The sequence below is a fragment of the Oncorhynchus gorbuscha genome, linkage group LGY (genome assembly GCF_021184085.1).
Source record: "Oncorhynchus gorbuscha isolate QuinsamMale2020 ecotype Even-year linkage group LGY, OgorEven_v1.0, whole genome shotgun sequence".
NCBI lineage: Eukaryota > Metazoa > Chordata > Actinopteri > Salmoniformes > Salmonidae > Oncorhynchus > Oncorhynchus gorbuscha.
In genome coordinates this window covers 2,630,872-2,647,970 of record NC_060199.1, presented here as the reverse complement: position 1 = coordinate 2,647,970, position 17,099 = coordinate 2,630,872, and the positions used below count along the sequence as shown (strand labels likewise).

At 48.3% G+C, this 17,099-nt stretch overlaps 2 protein-coding genes across 7 annotated transcripts in view; both read left to right on the top strand.

Moving 5' to 3' along the window:
• LOC124016632 (volume-regulated anion channel subunit LRRC8A-like) overlaps positions 1-5,114 on the top strand; it is a 58,267-nt gene extending 53,153 nt beyond the window's left edge. The window contains exons 3-4 of the mRNA XM_046332158.1: positions 3,425-3,623; positions 4,979-5,114. Of these exons, the coding sequence (XP_046188114.1) occupies positions 3,425-3,577 (153 nt within the window). The 3' untranslated portion in view covers positions 3,578-3,623; positions 4,979-5,114. The remainder of the gene's footprint in view (positions 1-3,424; positions 3,624-4,978) is intronic.
• LOC124016633 (nucleoporin NUP188-like) lies at positions 5,019-16,322 on the top strand. Of its 6 annotated transcripts, none has more exons than XM_046332161.1 (8): positions 5,420-5,856; positions 6,726-6,803; positions 6,957-7,033; positions 7,312-7,457; positions 8,852-9,029; positions 9,331-9,525; positions 14,705-14,797; positions 15,790-16,322. In XM_046332161.1, the coding sequence occupies exons 1-6, from the start codon at positions 5,785-5,787 to the stop codon at positions 9,395-9,397; spliced, it is 618 nt and encodes a 205-aa protein (XP_046188117.1). In that variant the 5' UTR covers positions 5,420-5,784; the 3' UTR covers positions 9,398-9,525; positions 14,705-14,797; positions 15,790-16,322. The 6 variants fall into 6 exon arrangements, with proteins under 6 accessions (XP_046188119.1, XP_046188121.1, XP_046188117.1 ...); XM_046332160.1 differs by having other exon boundaries at positions 14,705-15,405; XM_046332163.1 differs by lacking the exon at positions 5,420-5,856 and adding an exon at positions 5,019-5,144 and having other exon boundaries at positions 14,705-16,322.
• The last annotated feature ends 777 nt before the right edge of the window (positions 16,323-17,099 follow it).

Genomic DNA, 17,099 nt, shown 5'->3' with positions numbered 1-17,099 from the left:
TGTAATGGCTGTGCTCAATGCAATGGCACTTATAAATGTAGATCCTTCAAACACTCACAAACAGGGAGATCGATCCCAATCAAAGTTGTTATTACGTGCTCCACTAAGGCAGTTATTTATCTTAACTTGTCCTTGTGGTAAAAATGATGTGGGTAAAACAAAGCGCAAAATAAAAGTACGTATCTCGGAGCATCGTAGCACCATTAGGTGCAAAAACTTGACTTACCCAGTTGCGGACCACTTCTTGGAGGCAGGCCACTTGATTTAGTCTCTGCATTATATTGGCATCGAACATACGGAGGGTAGGAGAGGGGGTGACCTTGACAATTTATTGTTAAAACGAGAGGCTGCCTGGATCTTTAACTTATAGACCTTTGCTCCCTTCGGTCTCAACGTAGACTTTGATCTGAAGCCATTATTGTGACTTTGCCATTGTAATTGTTTGTAAGCTTGTGTAGTCTCGTGCTTCTACACCTGCATTGCTTTCTGTTTGGGGTTTTAGGCTGGGTTTCTGTACAGCACTTTGAGATATCAGCTGATGTACGAAGGGCTATATAAATACATTTGATTTGATTTAGTCTAAAATGAATGTATGATCGTATGCTATCCATTTGTTTGTATGCTGTTCTTTGTATGCCATTTTAATATTTGAGAATTAACCAATGATAATAGGCCACTCCTGGCCATGACTACAGACACCTGTGTCTTTTGACACTATATAAACGAGTCATCCCGCAGTGTTTGTGATTATACCCTGATGAAGACAGCTTGGCTGTCGAAACATTGGTAAATACATCTGAGCTCCTAGAGTGTGTGGCTTTCTTTTATTTTCATGGTGTAGAAATGGCCAATGTCATCACTGAGCTGAAGGACGTGCCAAAGCTGGCCATCACATCAGACGGGTGGACCAGCCTCTGTCAGGACCACTATGTCACTGTTAAAGTGCACTACACAAGCCAGGGCAGTGTAAAAACAGAAGGTCCTCCACACCAGGCCAGTGTATAAATCGCAAACTGTGGCAGAGGAGAGTAGTGACAGAGGAGATCTCAGATATTCTGGAAGCGTTTGAGATAGAGCCAAGCAAGATTGTAGCTGTGATTGTTGATAGTGCTGGCAATATGGATGTTGCCATCAAGAGGCTACACATCCTAAAAATAGGATGCTTTGGCACACTCACTAAATCTGGCAGTGCAGAAAATATACAAAATGACTTCCATTGATAAATGCGCAGCCCGAATCAGAGCAGTGGTCGTGTGGTTCAAGAGATCCTCGATGTCCAGCCCCAATCAGAGCAGTGGTCGTGTGGTTCAAGAGATCCTCGATGTCCAGCCCCAATCAGAGCAGTGGCCGTGTGGTTCAAGAGATCCTCGATGTCCAGCCCCAATCAGAGCAGTGGTCGTGTGGTTCAAGAGATCCTCGATGTCCAGCCCCAATCAGAGCAGTGGTCGTGTGGTTCAAGAGATCCTCGATGTCCAGCCCCAATCAGAGCAGTGGTCGTGTGGTTCAAGAGATCCTCGATGTCCAGCCCCAATCAGAGCAGTGGTTGTGTGGTTCAAGAGATCCTCTGTCCAGCCCCAATCAGAGCAGTGGTCGTGTGGTTGAAGAGATCCTCGATGTCCAGCCCCAATCAGAGCAGTGGTCGTGTGGTTCACGAGATCCTCGAAGTCCAAAACAGTATTGAAGGAAAAGCAGCAGCTCCTTGGTAAGAAGCCAGTTCAGTCTATTAAAGTATTATTTTGAAATTCCTAGATTTAACTATTTAATTCAATTTAATTTGTTGTTTCAGGCCTTCCGCAACACTCATCCTTGACGTCAAGACCCGATGGAACTCTACCTAACGATAGAGAGATTCATGGAGCAGTGCCCAGCCATCCAAGCAGCAGCCTTGGACCCACGACTGCCAAAAGAAATGACCAAGGACAACCTGGACCGTCTGAAGGATGAGGACTTGCATAAGGCTGAGGAGTTTGTCCAGATCATGAGAATCCTCTATACATCCACCCTGTGTGTCATGTGACAAGAATGCCACCCATCCTGCTCAAACTGGAAGAGCACGTCACTGTGAAGCATGAAGATGCAACGTTTGCGGCAACCATCAAAGCGAAGGTGTGGGAGAACCTCACCGAGCCCTATCGGGATGAGGACAATCAAGCCTTCCTGCATGAGGCCACAGCAATGGATCCCAGATGTAAAGGGAGGCAACACCAGGGTTGTCAGAGGAGCAGAAGCAGACAGACACAGAGCACCAGCAACAGGAGGAGGAGTCTGAAGCAGAAGACAGTCTCCATTTTACAAAACAAGGAGTGCCTCGGAGGAGCTGTTCTCAGAGGACAGGGAGTTGAGGTTGACGATGCAACAGGACACCTCGTCCCTCACCCTCAGCGAGTGTGTTCACCTAGAGGTGGAGCTCTACAAAGGCCTCCCATCTCCATGGCTGGAGATCCTGTGATGTGGTGGTGGTGGGGGAACAGAGCTACTCTGCCCCTCCTCACAAACATTGCAAAAAGCTACCTCTGTGCTCAAGCCTCCTCCACCCCTGGCGAGAGAGTATCTTCGACTGCAGGGAAGACAATATGCCAGGAGAGGTCCCGACTTCTGCCAGAAAAGGCAAATATGTTGATCTTTCTCCTGAATAACTGCTAAGAACTCTTTGTCCTTTTGCAGTCTACCTGCATGGCCCACCCATGTTGCTGTATATCACTGTATAGTCCTTTTGCAGTCTACCTGCATGCCCCTCCCATGTTGCTGTATATCACTGTATAGTCCTTTTGCAGTCTACCTGCATGCCCCTCCCATGTTGCTGTATATCACTGTATAGTCCTTTTGCAGTCTACCTGCATGCCCCTCCCATGTTGCTGTATACCACTGTATAGTCCTTTTTTCATTTGATTCACATTTTCATCACAACATTAGTCTATAATACTGATTTGTTCAAAACATTGCGGTTTCTTTTGCTGTAAATAATATTTTATTTTATTTTACATTTTGTAAAAAAAATAACAAAAAGCACTGATGAGAATAACGTTAAAGTACCGGTTCGATAAGCAGTATCAGTAAGAGTAGTAATGCCGTTAAAATCTTTCCTAGTGGCTAGTGAGCCCAAACAATCTACAGGTATGTTACTCTATAGCTCTACTTCGTCATTGCGCTAATGCTAGTTAGCATCCGGCTCGTGAAACTACCTCTAACTTCCTTCATACTGGACGCGGAGACATGACAATGGTACCTACGAGTTCATCTGACTCCGGCCTGGTAGAAAAATGCCAAGACTGCTAAAATCTGACGGTATAGCCTTTTTGACATCCCCAGGTTGTACAGTGCTTGAAAGCGGAGAGCAGCTGTTCACATTTCCTTTGACCAATTCTACAGTCCCACTAGTCTATCAATATCCAGTGTAATATTTACGGAACCTGCTGATTTCCAGGTGGCGCCCATGTCGGTGTACGCCTGCCTGGGCGGTGACGCGGCAGCCATCCGGGACGCCTACCTGACACGGCTGCAGAGCAAGATGGAGGATCAAGGTCATGATCCTGGAGCTTCTCACCGTGGCCGTGGAGACCCAGCCGGGCCTCATTGAGCTCTTCCTCAACCTGGAGGTCAAGGACAGCCCAGAGGGGTCTAAGGTGAGGAGCTAGACTGGGCACTGAGAATAGGACTGAAATATGTTAGGACCATTTTGTTTACTTGTTTACAGACTGTATTGATGTTTGCCACATATAACGGAACAAAAATGTAAACAACATGCAACAGTTACAAAGAGTTACAGTTCATATGAGGAAATCAGTCAATTTAAATTCATTAGGTCCTAATCTATGGATTTCACATGATTAGTGTAACATCTGAAGAGTGATGGGTGTGGAGTCAGGCGCAGAGAGCAGATGATACCAGGGAAAAACGCTTTAATGTCCAAAACAACCAGGAACATGTACAAATGGGTGAAGCCAAAACACAGGCGCAAACACAACCCAAGGACCACTGGTAATAACCTGGACAGCGAAAACCCAAACAATACACCTCTTACGTACAAAGCAACAAGCACAAACACAAGCGGGATAAACAAACTTAAATAATACCAACCCCAAAACCCCAACAAGAAACAGGTGAAAACAATTAGACAAAACCAAACGAAAAGGAAAAGGGATCGGTGGCATCTAGTAGGCCGACGATGACGACATCCGAGTGCCACCCGAACAGGAATGGGAGCCACCTTCGATGATATTCGTGACAACTAGGGAATATAGATATGCATATGTTAGTCACAGATACCTTTCTGTGCATTCAAATTGCCATCGATAAAATGCAATTGTGTTCGTTGTCTATAGCTTATGCCTGCCTATACGATAACCCCACCTTCACTATGTGGCACTCTTTTCACAACGTTGACAACAGCAAACCGCTTGCCTCCAAACCGCTTGTGGTCTGTGGTTGTGAGGCCGGTTGGACGTACTGCCAAATTCCCTAAAACAATGTTGGAGACTGCTTATGGTAGAGATATTTACATTAAATTCTCTGGCAACAGCTATGTTGGGCATTCCTGCATTCAGCATGCTAATTGCACGCTCCCTCAAAATTTCAGACATCTGTGGCATTGTGTGACAAAACCACATTTTAGAGTGGCATTTTATTGTCCCCAGCACAAGGTGCACTTGTGTCATAATCATGCTGTGTTAATCAGCTTCTTGATATGCCATACCTGTAATGTAGATGGATTAACTTGGCAAAGGAGAAATGCTCACTAACAGGGATGTAAGAAAAGAAAGTGCACATTTTGAAATAAGCATTTTGTGTGTATGGAACATTTCTGGGATCGTTTATTTCAGAGCATGAAACATGGGCACAACACTTTACATGTAGCGTTTATTTTTTAGTTTCTGCGTCTTTATGCAAGATGAATTCTTCTTCCCATCTCAAGGCTGTGGACTCAGAGTTCAGTCATTTCAAATACCTTTCTTTCTCTCCCTCCCTCCTTCCCTCTCAGGAGTTTCTGCTGGGTGAGTGGAGCTGTCTGCAGGTGCTGTTGGACCTGATCGACTCGGCAGCAGAGGAAGTACTGGTGTCCCCCCTCTGCACCGCGCCATCCTGGCCGTCCTCCACGCCCTGTGGCAGGACCAACAGGACAGAGCCATCTCTGTCCTACGCACCAAGTGCGTGAGCTATGACACTGCCTGGGTGCGCACACAACCTGAGACACACACGTGAACACACACATCCACACACATCCACACACATCCACACACATGCACACACATCCACACACATGCACACACATCCACACACAGACCGACATGAGAGATGATACAGTGACATTGTTTTTACGAGTTTTAATATATTAAATCTATGATATTTCCTCCTCTGTTTGGATTGGTGGATTGAGTTGTTACTGGTATCAATGGCTCCGTCAACCCGAATTGCATGTCAAGTTTTGTATATCTGTGGGAATTGGAGCGAAATGCAAAAAACTTCTTGTGAAAATTTGTAAAATAGAGATATGAAATAAACTAAACGAGATGGACTTTTGAAACGTAATGGATAGATACGTCACAAATTCCTTATCCTACCTGAGATACATTCATATCTATTCTACACAGTACTCTTCCATCTGAACGAACCTCTGATCCCCAGTGGCTCCCTGGAGCAGACTCTGAAGGACGCTAGCAGACACTTGTCAAAAACAGTACACGACCACTGCTCTGATTCTAGCAGAAGTTCTCCAGTGGGCGGCACTACTGGTCCCAGTACGTCAAGTCTCTGGTGGTGCACATAGCTGAGACTGAGGAAGAGGGCATGCGCTCATTCTCAGAGACCCAGATGGTCATGTCAGCCTGGTTCTTGCTGCTCATCCTCTCCACCAGTCACGTACGCCATGACCCAATAATGTATACAAAATATATGTGTGCATGTTTATACACTGAGTATACAAAACATTAAGAACACCTGCTCTTTCCATAACATAAACTGTCCAGGTGAAATCTATGATCCCTTATTGATGTCACCTGTTAAATCCACTTCAATCAGTGAAGGGGAGGAGACTGGTTAAAGAAGGATTTTTAAGCCTTGAGACATGGATTGTGTGTGTGCCATTCAGAAGATAAATGTGCAAGACAAAATATTTAAGTGCACTTGAACTGGTTAGATGCCAGGCGCACCGGTTTCTGTTAAGAACTGCAACACTGCTGGGTTTTTCACGCTCAACCAATTCCTGTGTGTATCAAGAATGGTCCACCATCCAAAGGTCATCCAGCCAGCTTGACACAGCCATGGGAAGCATTGGATTTAACACGGGCCAGCATCCCTGTGGAACGCTTTCAAGTCTATGCCACGATGAATTGCGGCTGTTCTGAGGGCAACAGGGGAGGGTTCAACTCAATATTAGGAATGTTCTCCTAATGGTTGGTATACACTGTATATATGGAATGCAGCCATGGTCACGTACGTTATCACATCCCACTACCCACAACCCACTGCTCTGCACTGAACTGAACTGTGACTTTCAAGTTCAAGGTTGAATTAATTCAAGTGCAGATTTGACTTTGGGTTATAGTAGCGATATGAGACTACCAATTTCATGTGATCAGTTGTATTAGTTTAGTTACAAGTACTGGAACTGGTTGTTGTATGTTATATAAACCTGATGTGTGTTGAGTCTTACATTTATTCTGTCCAGAGTGAAATGCAGATATGTCAATGTGATTGGTTGGTTGATTGATGTGTGGTATTGTCTCCAGTCAGATGTGATGCAGTTGAATGAGGACTCTGCCAGACTGAAGCTCTTCATGGATGTGCTGAATGGGACCAAAGCTGTTGTGAGTTAGTCGCCATGACAACTGCTGCAATTTGTACTTGCTGTCACTTCCTCTCTTGTATTTAATCTCTGTACTCCTTTTAACTCACTTGTTTTCTCATCATCCCTGTCTCACTCATCTTTTCACTCATGTTCTCGTCCACTGTCTCTTCAGTTGCTGGTGCCCAGATCGGTGCACTGTCTACGTCTGGGATCCATGATGACTACCCTGCTGCTGATCCTGCTCAAACAGTGGAGAAGGTGTGTGTGTGTGTGTGTGTGTGTGTGTGTGTGTGTGTGTGTGTGTGTGTGTGTGTGTGTGTGTGTGTGCGTGTGCGTGTGTGTGTGTGTGTGTGTGTTTGGATTGATGTAATAGGTATACATTGTGTCCACTCAGGTAGAAAAATCAGGATGCTAAAAATCACCTCCAACCTGTGTTGTATACTTAATTCAGTCTCTCTCTGTACATCTTGGCTCTAACATCTTCCCCTCTTTTTACCCAACCACCCTCCATCATTCCCATCCTCCAGTGTGGTGGCCACGACCTCTGACATGTTGTCTCCCCTCTCTCTGATCCTGGAGAGTGTCCTGCAGACCGACCAGCAGCTGATGGCAAAGACCAAGGCCAAGGTGTTCTCTGCTCTCATGTCTGTGCTGCAGATGCTGGGCCTTGATGGTATGGAAGGGAACAACCGCTGTGTGTATCTAGGTGTGGGTGTGTGTATGGTATACCAGGGGTGAAAGTATATGTAATTTCTTCCCCGTACGGGACCTTGCTATGTGTGCACACGCCTGCAGGCCTAATCATAGAATCTGTAAAAATCTCAGTTGCAACACAGTTGCAACACTCACTACCGAGTTCCAACCTGCCTCTGGAAGCAACTTCAGCACAATAACTGTTCGTCGGGAGCTTCATGAATTGGGTTTCCATGGCAGAGCTGCCACACACAAGCCTAAGATCACCATGCACAATGCCAAGTGTCAGCTGGAGTGGTGTAAAGCTCGACGCCATTGGACTCTGGAGCAGTGAAAACGCGTCTCTGGAGTGATGAATCACGCTTCACCATTTGGCAGTCCAAAGGACAAATCTGGATTTGGCGGTTGCCAGGAAAATGCTGCCTGCCCGAATGCATAGTGCCAACTGTAAAGTTTGGTCGAGGAATAGGAATAATGGTTTGGGGCTGTTTATCTTGGTTCGGGATAGGCCCATTCGATTCATTGAAGGGACATTTTTACGCTACAGCATACAATGGCATTATAGAGGATTCTGTACTTCCAACTTTGTGGCAACAGTTTGGCGAAGTTCCTGTTTCAGCATGATACTGCCCCCATTCACAAAGCGAGGTCCATACAGAAATGGTTTGTCGAGATCGGTGTGGAAGAACTTGACTGACCTGCACAGAGCCATGACCTCAACCCCATCGAACACCTTTGGGATAAATTGGAACGCCAACTACATGCCAGACCTAATCGCCCAACATCAGTGCCCGATCTCACTAATACTCTTGTGGCTAAATGGAAGCAAGTTCCCACAGCAACGTTCCAACTTCTAGTGGGAAAGCTTTCCCAGAAGAGTGGAGGCGGTTATAGCAGCAAAGAGGGGACCAAAGTCCATATTAATGCCAAAGATTTTGGAATGACATGTTTGACGAGCACGTCTCCGAATACTTTTGGGTCATGTAGTGTATTTCAAGCCACCAAATAGTTGTGGAAAGAGACACCTTCTACACAAACGTTTAATGACATTTGACGTCCACTGCTGTCCGCCATTCATCTCTGCCATGGCAAAATGTACGTTTTCTTGTCGAAACACATGGCATTTTGGAGTGTAGACTATATCGCCCGTTTTAATGTCCATTCGTAATTGTTCCATAACTCTGACATGTGGTAATGATAAATAACGGTCTAATAGCCGACAGTTTTCTTGACATTTTGTTTTGACAGGCTCATGTTTTACTGGTACGGCTTACCCCCACTATTTATTTTGCCGGGACGCCGTACCAGACTGTATCTCCTTATTTGCACCCCTGGGTATACCACTGTAACAGTATTGCTCATTACATTTACCAGGTGGTGAGATCTGCCAACTTCCCCAGCTACTGCTGTGTGTGTGTGAGACTGTGCAAGACGAGGCACTGGCACTGATTGACAGCACGCATCACACGGCCCAGGCAGGGGATGTCCCCAAGGACAAGGACCGCACGGAGACTGATGCCTCCAGTAGCGTCCAGAAGGACCAGAGGGACAGGTGAGTCACACAACCAGACCGAGGCTGCCATTTTACTCTTCTAAACGCACACGGTGCCTACCTGTTGTTCAAAGTGTTTTGAAAAAGCATACCCCAAAAATGAAATCTGCGTCTTTCAATTTTATGTGCTGAAAAAATGATGATCTATGACGAACTTAGTCAGGGCAACTCAGCAGTCAGAATGATCTATGTTACTTGTCTGTGGTGGATCATCTCAAGTGTAGTTTATGTAAAGCAATTCGACTAAGTGTTCAGCCTTAATATTCTCTGTTCCCCCTCTTCCTTTCAATCTTACTCTAAGGTGTGTTTGCTGGCGTTACACCTGGCTATGGAGCTGTGTCGTGACGACGAGGAACACTGGGTTCTAGTGATGAGGAAGGTTCCCGTTCTCCACTCGGTTCTCAGCACTCTAGAACTGAGCCTGCGATCCAAACACAACCTCTACTTTACTGAGGCTGCCCTGCACCTGCTTCTCACGCTGGCCCGCACGCCACAGGTACACACACGCCACAAGTACACACTAGTCAACGACCGATCGATAATCAGTTTGGCCGATATTTAGGGCCAGTATTACCCCTTTCTTAGTCTTGACTATAGAGCACACCGTGCCTCTTGTGTTGCAAACTACAGCCAATGTCCCCTTTCTAGCGAGAGCACACCGTGCCTCTTGTGTTGCAAACTACAGCCAATGTCCCCTTCCTAGCGAGAGCACACCGTGCCTCTTGTGTTGCAAACTACAGCCAATGTCCCCTTCCTAGCGAGAGCACACCGTGCCTCTTGTGTTGCAAACTACAGCCAATGTCCCCTTCCTAGCGAGAGCACACCGTGCCTCTTGTGTTGCAAACTACAGCCAATGTCCCCTTTCTAGCAAGAGCACACCGTGCCTCTTGTGTTGCAAACTACAGCCAATGTCCCCTTCCTAGCCAATGAGAGCACACCGTGCCTCTTGTGTTGCAAACTACAGCCAATGTCCCCTTTCCTAGCGAGAGCACACCGTGCCTCTTGTGTTGCAAACTACAGCCAATGTCCCCTTCCTAGCGAGAGCACACCGTGCCTCTTGTGTTGCAAACTACAGCCAATGTCCCCTTCCTAGCGAGAGCACACCGTGCCTCTTGTGTTGCAAACTACAGCCAATGTCCCCTTCCTAGCGAGAGCACACCGTGCCTCTTGTGTTGCAAACTACAGCCAATGTCCCCTTCCTAGCGAGAGCACACCGTGCCTCTTGTGTTGCAAACTACAGCCAATGTCCCCTTCCTAGCAAGAGCACACCGTGCCTCTTGTGTTGCAAACTACAGCCAATGTCCCCCCTTCCTAGCGAGAGCACACCGTGCCTCTTGTGTTGCAAACTACAGCCAATGTCCCCTTCCTAGCGAGAGCACACCGTGCCTCTTGTGTTGCAAACTACAGCCAATGTCCCCTTCCTAGCGAGAGCACACCGTGCCTCTTGTGTTGCAAACTACAGCCAATGTCCCCTTCCTAGCGAGAGCACACCGTGCCTCTTGTGTTGCAAACTACAGCCAATGTCCCCTTCCTAGCGAGAGCACACCGTGCCTCTTGTGTTGCAAACTACAGCCAATGTCCCTTTCCTAGCGAGAGCACACCGTGCCTCTTGTGTTGCAAACTACAGCCAATGTCCCCTTTCTAGCGAGAGCACACCGTGCCTCTTGTGTTGCAAACTACAGCCAATGTCCCCTTTCTAGCGAGAGCACACCGTGCCTCTTGTGTTGCAAACTACAGCCAATGTCCCCTTTCTAGCGAGAGCACACCGTGCCTCTTGTGTTGCAAACTACAGCCAATGTCCCCTTCCTAGCGAGAGCACACCGTGCCTCTTGTGTTGCAAACTACAGCCAATGTCCCCTTCCTAGCGAGAGCACACCGTGCCTCTTGTGTTGCAAACTACAGCCAATGTCCCCTTCCTAGCGAGAGCACACCGTGCCTCTTGTGTTGCAAACTACAGCCAATGTCCCCTTCCTAGCGAGAGCACACCGTGCCTCTTGTGTTGCAAACTACAGCCAATGTCCCCTTCCTAGCGAGAGCACACCGTGCCTCTTGTGTTGCAAACTACAGCCAATGTCCCCTTCCTAGCGAGAGCACACCGTGCCTCTTGTGTTGCAAACTACAGCCAATGTCCCCTTCCTAGCGAGAGCACACCGTGCCTCTTGTGTTGCAAACTACAGCCAATGTCCCCTTCCTAGCGAGAGCACACCGTGCCTCTTGTGTTGCAAACTACAGCCAATGTCCCCTTCCTAGCGAGAGCACACCGTGCCTCTTGTGTTGCAAACTACAGCCAATGTCCCCTTCCTAGCGAGAGCACACCGTGCCTCTTGTGTTGCAAACTACAGCCAATGTCCCCTTCCTAGCGAGAGCACACCGTGCCTCTTGTGTTGCAAACTACAGCCAATGTCCCCTTCCTAGCGAGAGCACACCGTGCCTCTTGTGTTGCAAACTACAGCCAATGTCCCCTTCCTAGCGAGAGCACACCGTGCCTCTTGTGTTGCAAACTACAGCCAATGTCCCCTTCCTAGCGAGAGCACACCGTGCCTCTTGTGTTGCAAACTACAGCCAATGTCCCCTTCCTAGCGAGAGCACACCGTGCCTCTTGTGTTGCAAACTACAGCCAATGTCCCCTTCCTAGCGAGAGCACACCGTGCCTCTTGTGTTGCAAACTACAGCCAATGTCCCCTTCCTAGCGAGAGCACACCGTGCCTGCCTCTTGTGTTTGTGCAAACTTGCAAACTACAGCCAATGTCCCCTTCCTAGCGAGAGCACACCGTGCCTCTTGTGTTGCAAACTACAGCCAATGTCCCCTTTCTAGCGAGAGCACACCGTGCCTCTTGTGTTGCAAACTACAGCCAATGTCCCCTTTCTAGCGAGAGCACACCGTGCCTCTTGTGTTGCAAACTACAGCCAATGTCCCCTTCCTAGCGAGAGCACACCGTGCCTCTTGTGTTGCAAACTACAGCCAATGTCCCCTTCCTAGCGAGAGCACACCGTGCCTCTTGTGTTGCAAACTACAGCCAATGTCCCCTTCCTAGCGAGAGCACACCGTGCCTCTTGTGTTGCAAACTACAGCCAATGTCCCCTTTCTAGCGAGAGCACACCGTGCCTCTTGTGTTGCAAACTACAGCCAATGTCCCCTTCCTAGCGAGAGCACACCGTGCCTCTTGTGTTGCAAACTACAGCCAATGTCCCCTTCCTAGCGAGAGCACACCGTGCCTCTTGTGTTGCAAACTACAGCCAATGTCCCCTTCCTAGCGAGAGCACACCGTGCCTCTTGTGTTGCAAACTACAGCCAATGTCCCCTTCCTAGCGAGTGTTGCAAACTACAGCCAATGTCACCGTGCCTCTTGTGTTGCAAACTACAGCCAATGTCCCCTTTCCTAGCGAGAGCACACCGTGCCTCTTGTGTTGCAAACTACAGCCAATGTCCCCTTTCTAGCGAGAGCACACCGTGCCTCTTGTGTTGCAAACTACAGCCAATGTCCCCTTCCTAGCGAGAGCACACCGTGCCTCTTGTGTTGCAAACTACAGCCAATGTCCCCTTTCCTAGCGAGAGCACACCGTGCCTCTTGTGTTGCAAACTACAGCCAATGTCCCCTTCCTAGCGAGAGCACACCGTGCCTCTTGTGTTGCAAACTACAGCCAATGTCCCCTTCCTAGCGAGAGCACACCGTGCCTCTTGTGTTGCAAACTACAGCCAATGTCCCCTTTCTAGCGAGAGCACACCGTGCCTCTTGTGTTGCAAACTACAGCCAATGTCCCCTTCCTAGCGAGAGCACACCGTGCCTCTTGTGTTGCAAACTACAGCCAATGTCCCCTTCCTAGCGAGAGCACACCGTGCCTCTTGTGTTGCAAACTACAGCCAATGTCCCCTTTCTAGCGAGAGCACACCGTGCCTCTTGTGTTGCAAACTACAGCCAATGTCCCTTTCTAGCGAGAGCACACCGTGCCTCTTGTGTTGCAAACTACAGCCAATGTCCCCTTCCTAGCGAGAGCACACCGTGCCTCTTGTGTTGCAAACTACAGCCAATGTCCCCTTCCTAGCGAGAGCACACCGTGCCTCTTGTGTTGCAAACTACAGCCAATGTCCCCTTTCTAGCGAGAGCACACCGTGCCTCTTGTGTTGCAAACTACAGCCAATGTCCCCTTCCTAGCGAGAGCACACCGTGCCTCTTGTGTTGCAAACTACAGCCAATGTCCCCTTCCTAGCGAGAGCACACCGTGCCTCTTGTGTTGCAAACTACAGCCAATGTCCCCTTCCTAGCGAGAGCACACCGTGCCTCTTGTGTTGCAAACTACAGCCAATGTCCCCTTTCTAGCGAGAGCACACCGTGCCTCTTGTGTTGCAAACTACAGCCAATGTCCCCTTTCTAGCGAGAGCACACCGTGCCTCTTGTGTTGCAAACTACAGCCAATGTCCCCTTCCTAGCGAGAGCACACCGTGCCTCTTGTGTTGCAAACTACAGCCAATGTCCCCTTCCTAGCGAGAGCACACCGTGCCTCTTGTGTTGCAAACTACAGCCAATGTCCCCTTCCTAGCGAGAGCACACCGTGCCTCTTGTGTTGCAAACTACAGCCAATGTCCCCTTCCTAGCGAGAGCACACCGTGCCTCTTGTGTTGCAAACTACAGCCAATGTCCCCTTCCTAGCGAGAGCACACCGTGCCTCTTGTGTTGCAAACTACAGCCAATGTCCCCTTCCTAGCGAGAGCACACCGTGCCTCTTGTGTTGCAAACTACAGCCAATGTCCCCTTCCTAGCGAGAGCACACCGTGCCTCTTGTGTTGCAAACTACAGCCAATGTCCCCTTCCTAGCGAGAGCACACCGTGCCTCTTGTGTTGCAAACTACAGCCAATGTCCCCTTCCTAGCGAGAGCACACCGTGCCTCTTGTGTTGCAAACTACAGCCAATGTCCCCTTCCTAGCAAGAGCACACCGTGCCTCTTGTGTTGCAAACTACAGCCAATGTCCCCTTCCTAGCGAGAGCACACCGTGCCTCTTGTGTTGCAAACTACAGCCAATGTCCCCTTCCTAGCGAGAGCACACCGTGCCTCTTGTGTTGCAAACTACAGCCAATGTCCCCTTCCTAGCGAGAGCACACCGTGCCTCTTGTGTTGCAAACTACAGCCAATGTCCCCTTCCTAGCGAGAGCACAACAAGCTCAGTAACTCAATGCATGCACACTTCTATTGCATATGCATTCACCTGTATTGTAGGCCTATAGGCTACTGACCAGTGTATCAATAGAGATTTACCATACAAATAAATGACTACCATTTATGTTATATAGTTTGATTTATTGATGCATATATGGATGTCTCTGGAAGATGTTTACTAACATTTTTAAATGTAATGATATTGAATATCGCCATAAAATATTGTCCATCGGCTTCCTTGGTCCCCCAAAAATTGGTAGAGGCCCTAAAAGAAAACATGTTGGTCTTTCTCTATTACACACCCACCACAGGAACACACTGTCTGTCTCTCTCATTCACCCACTCACCACAGGTACAGAAGGACACCAATTGTCACACCCCAATAGCACAATGTTGAGTACTGTAGAAAGACTTAGATGTGATATTATTAGATATCATTATCTATTCTGCAAAGACAAACCTATTTAAACATGTACTCTGTGTTTCAGCCATTGAGCATGTTCTGTGCCCTGTCCTCCAGGGGGCAGCAGCAGTAGCCGGGGCCAGAGTCATCCAGAGCATCTGTCTCCCTCTGCTCAGTGCCTATGCAGCACCCTCCAATGGAGCCTCACAGGTAACACACGGGGATAAGGGATCGGCTGCTGACCTGGGTGCACACAACTGTTATTGCCCGACATCCAGGTATTTCTCGCACTACCCAATCTCTCTCCAAGAAGTATTGGCGGCCTACCTTGCCACAGGACGTTAGTTGCTAAGTCAACTCCTGTTCTGTATGTGCGCAAACTAAGTCCCCCCAGCACGCTCCAGCAGGGAAAGTCCTTTACCTTTCCTTGCCTCATCGTCCCTGGTCTAATCTATCAATTGACTTTGTCACTGATCTCCCCTCTGACGGTTTCACCACCATTTTGGTAGTTGTGGATAGATTTTCTAAATCCTGTCATTTCATTCCTTTGTCTGGTCTCCCTACTGCTCCCCGGGTTGCTGAGGCACTATTCCAGCAGGTCTTCCAGCATTATGTCCTTCCGGAGGACATTGTGTCCGATCATGGGCCCCAATTCACATCACGGGTGGAGAAGCTCAGGTCACGGTCCGCCTCACCTCCGGGTATAGGCCTCAGTCCAACAGGCAGGTGGAGAGGATGAACCAGGAGCTGGGGAGGTTCCTGAGGAGTCACTGCCAGGACCGGCAGGGAGAGTGGGCCCAATTCCTTCCATGGGCAGAGTACGTACAGAATTCGTTACGTCACTCCTCCACCGGGCTGACTCCCTTCCAGTGTGTTCTGGGTTTTCAGCCGTTTCTTGCTCCGTGGACCCCAGGCCAGACTGAAGCTCCTGCAGTTGATGAATGGATCAGGCGCGCAGAGGAAGTGTGGAGCCGTCAGAAGGAGTAGGCAGACCGCCACCACAGTGAGACTCCCATGTTCCATCCTGGGGATCATGTCTGGTTCTCTACCAGAATCCTCCCATTCTGCCTGCCCTGCAAGAAGTTGAGCCCCCGGTTTGTGGGGCCGTTCAAGGTTCTTCGGGGGGCCAAGGAGGTGATGTATAGCTTACAGCTTCCCAGTGACTAACGTATCTCACCTTCTTTTCATGTCTCCCTTCTCAGGCCGGTGGTTCCTGGTCCTCTGGCTGATGCTGTCCCCCACGACACCCCTCCGCCCTCCTGGATGTTAGATCCCTACTGTACTCCCGACGTCGTGGGGGTTGGTGGACTGGGAGGGGTACGGCCCAGAGGAAAAGTGTTTGGTTCCGGTGGAGGTCATTCTGGATCCCAATATCATCCGTAATATACATCTTCGCCTATCGGACCAGCCTGCTCTTCGTCCTCGGGGCTGTCCTGCGGCTGGAGCCGCGCGTACTGTCACGTCTATCCCCACTCCTCCCTTCTGGCATTCGACATCACCAGTTTACTAACCACCGTACTTTATGCACACTTGGCTTTCATCATTACGTGCACCTGCGCTTCATCAGTAAGCTCACCTGTTCTCCATTACCTCACTCATTACCTCCCTTTTATCTGGCACTCCCTTAGGTTCCTTCTCCAGGCAGTATTGTTTCTGTTGTTCATGTCTAGACGCTACTCCTATATTGTATCGTTCCATGTTACTTGTTATATTAAACTTTACCACCTGCACCTGCTTCTCGACTCCCAGTGTCTACGTTACAACTTTGAACAGCCTGTCTTCTCCTGGTTGCCAAGTGAAACACTTGACTCAGCTTGAGTGGTGAGAGGCCTAGCAGTGTGTGTATTGGAAGGTAGTGTGGGTTTTGTTACAACATCTTAGCTCCACATCCATGAAACCACACCTCTTTAAGGAATACCTAGGATAGGATAAGTAATCCCTCTCATACCCCCCTTTAAGATTTAGATGCACTATTGTAAAGTGACTGTTCCACTGGATGTCATAAGGTGAATGCACCAATTTGTAAGTCGCTCTGGATAAGAGCGTCTGCTAAATGACTTAAATGTAATGTAAATGTAGTTTCAGATTGGGTTGTTTAATGGAGCATCTCAATAGACCCCATTCTGTACGGGTCATGGGCTCCTTAAAGGTCCAATGCAGTCTTTTTTAATCACAATATCAAATCATTTCTAGGTAACAATTAACTACCTTGCTGTGATTTTTTAAATGAAAATGGTGAAAAAGAAACAAATATCCCGAACAAAAATATAAGTGCAACATGAAAAGTGTTGGTCCCATTTTTCATGAGCTGAATTAAAAGATCCCAGACATTTCCCATACGCACAAAAATCGCATGTCTCTCATTTTGTGCACAAATTTGTTTACGTACCTAGTGAGCATTTCTCCTTTGCCAAAATAATCCATTCCCCTGACAGGTGTGGCATATCAAGTTGCTGATTAAACAGCATGATCATTACACAGGTGCATCTTGTGCAGGGAATAAAAAAGCCCA

Coding starts and splice junctions, on each gene's coding strand:
- LOC124016633 (XM_046332161.1), top strand. CDS start 5,785: ATGCGCTCATTCTCAGAGACCCAGATGGTCATGTCAGCCTGGTTCTTG. Junction 7,458..8,851: donor GCAGATGCTGGGCCTTGATG/GTATGGAAGGGA, acceptor TACATTTACCAG/GTGGTGAGATCTGCCAACTT. Junction 9,030..9,330: donor CAGAAGGACCAGAGGGACAG/GTGAGTCACACA, acceptor TCTTACTCTAAG/GTGTGTTTGCTGGCGTTACA.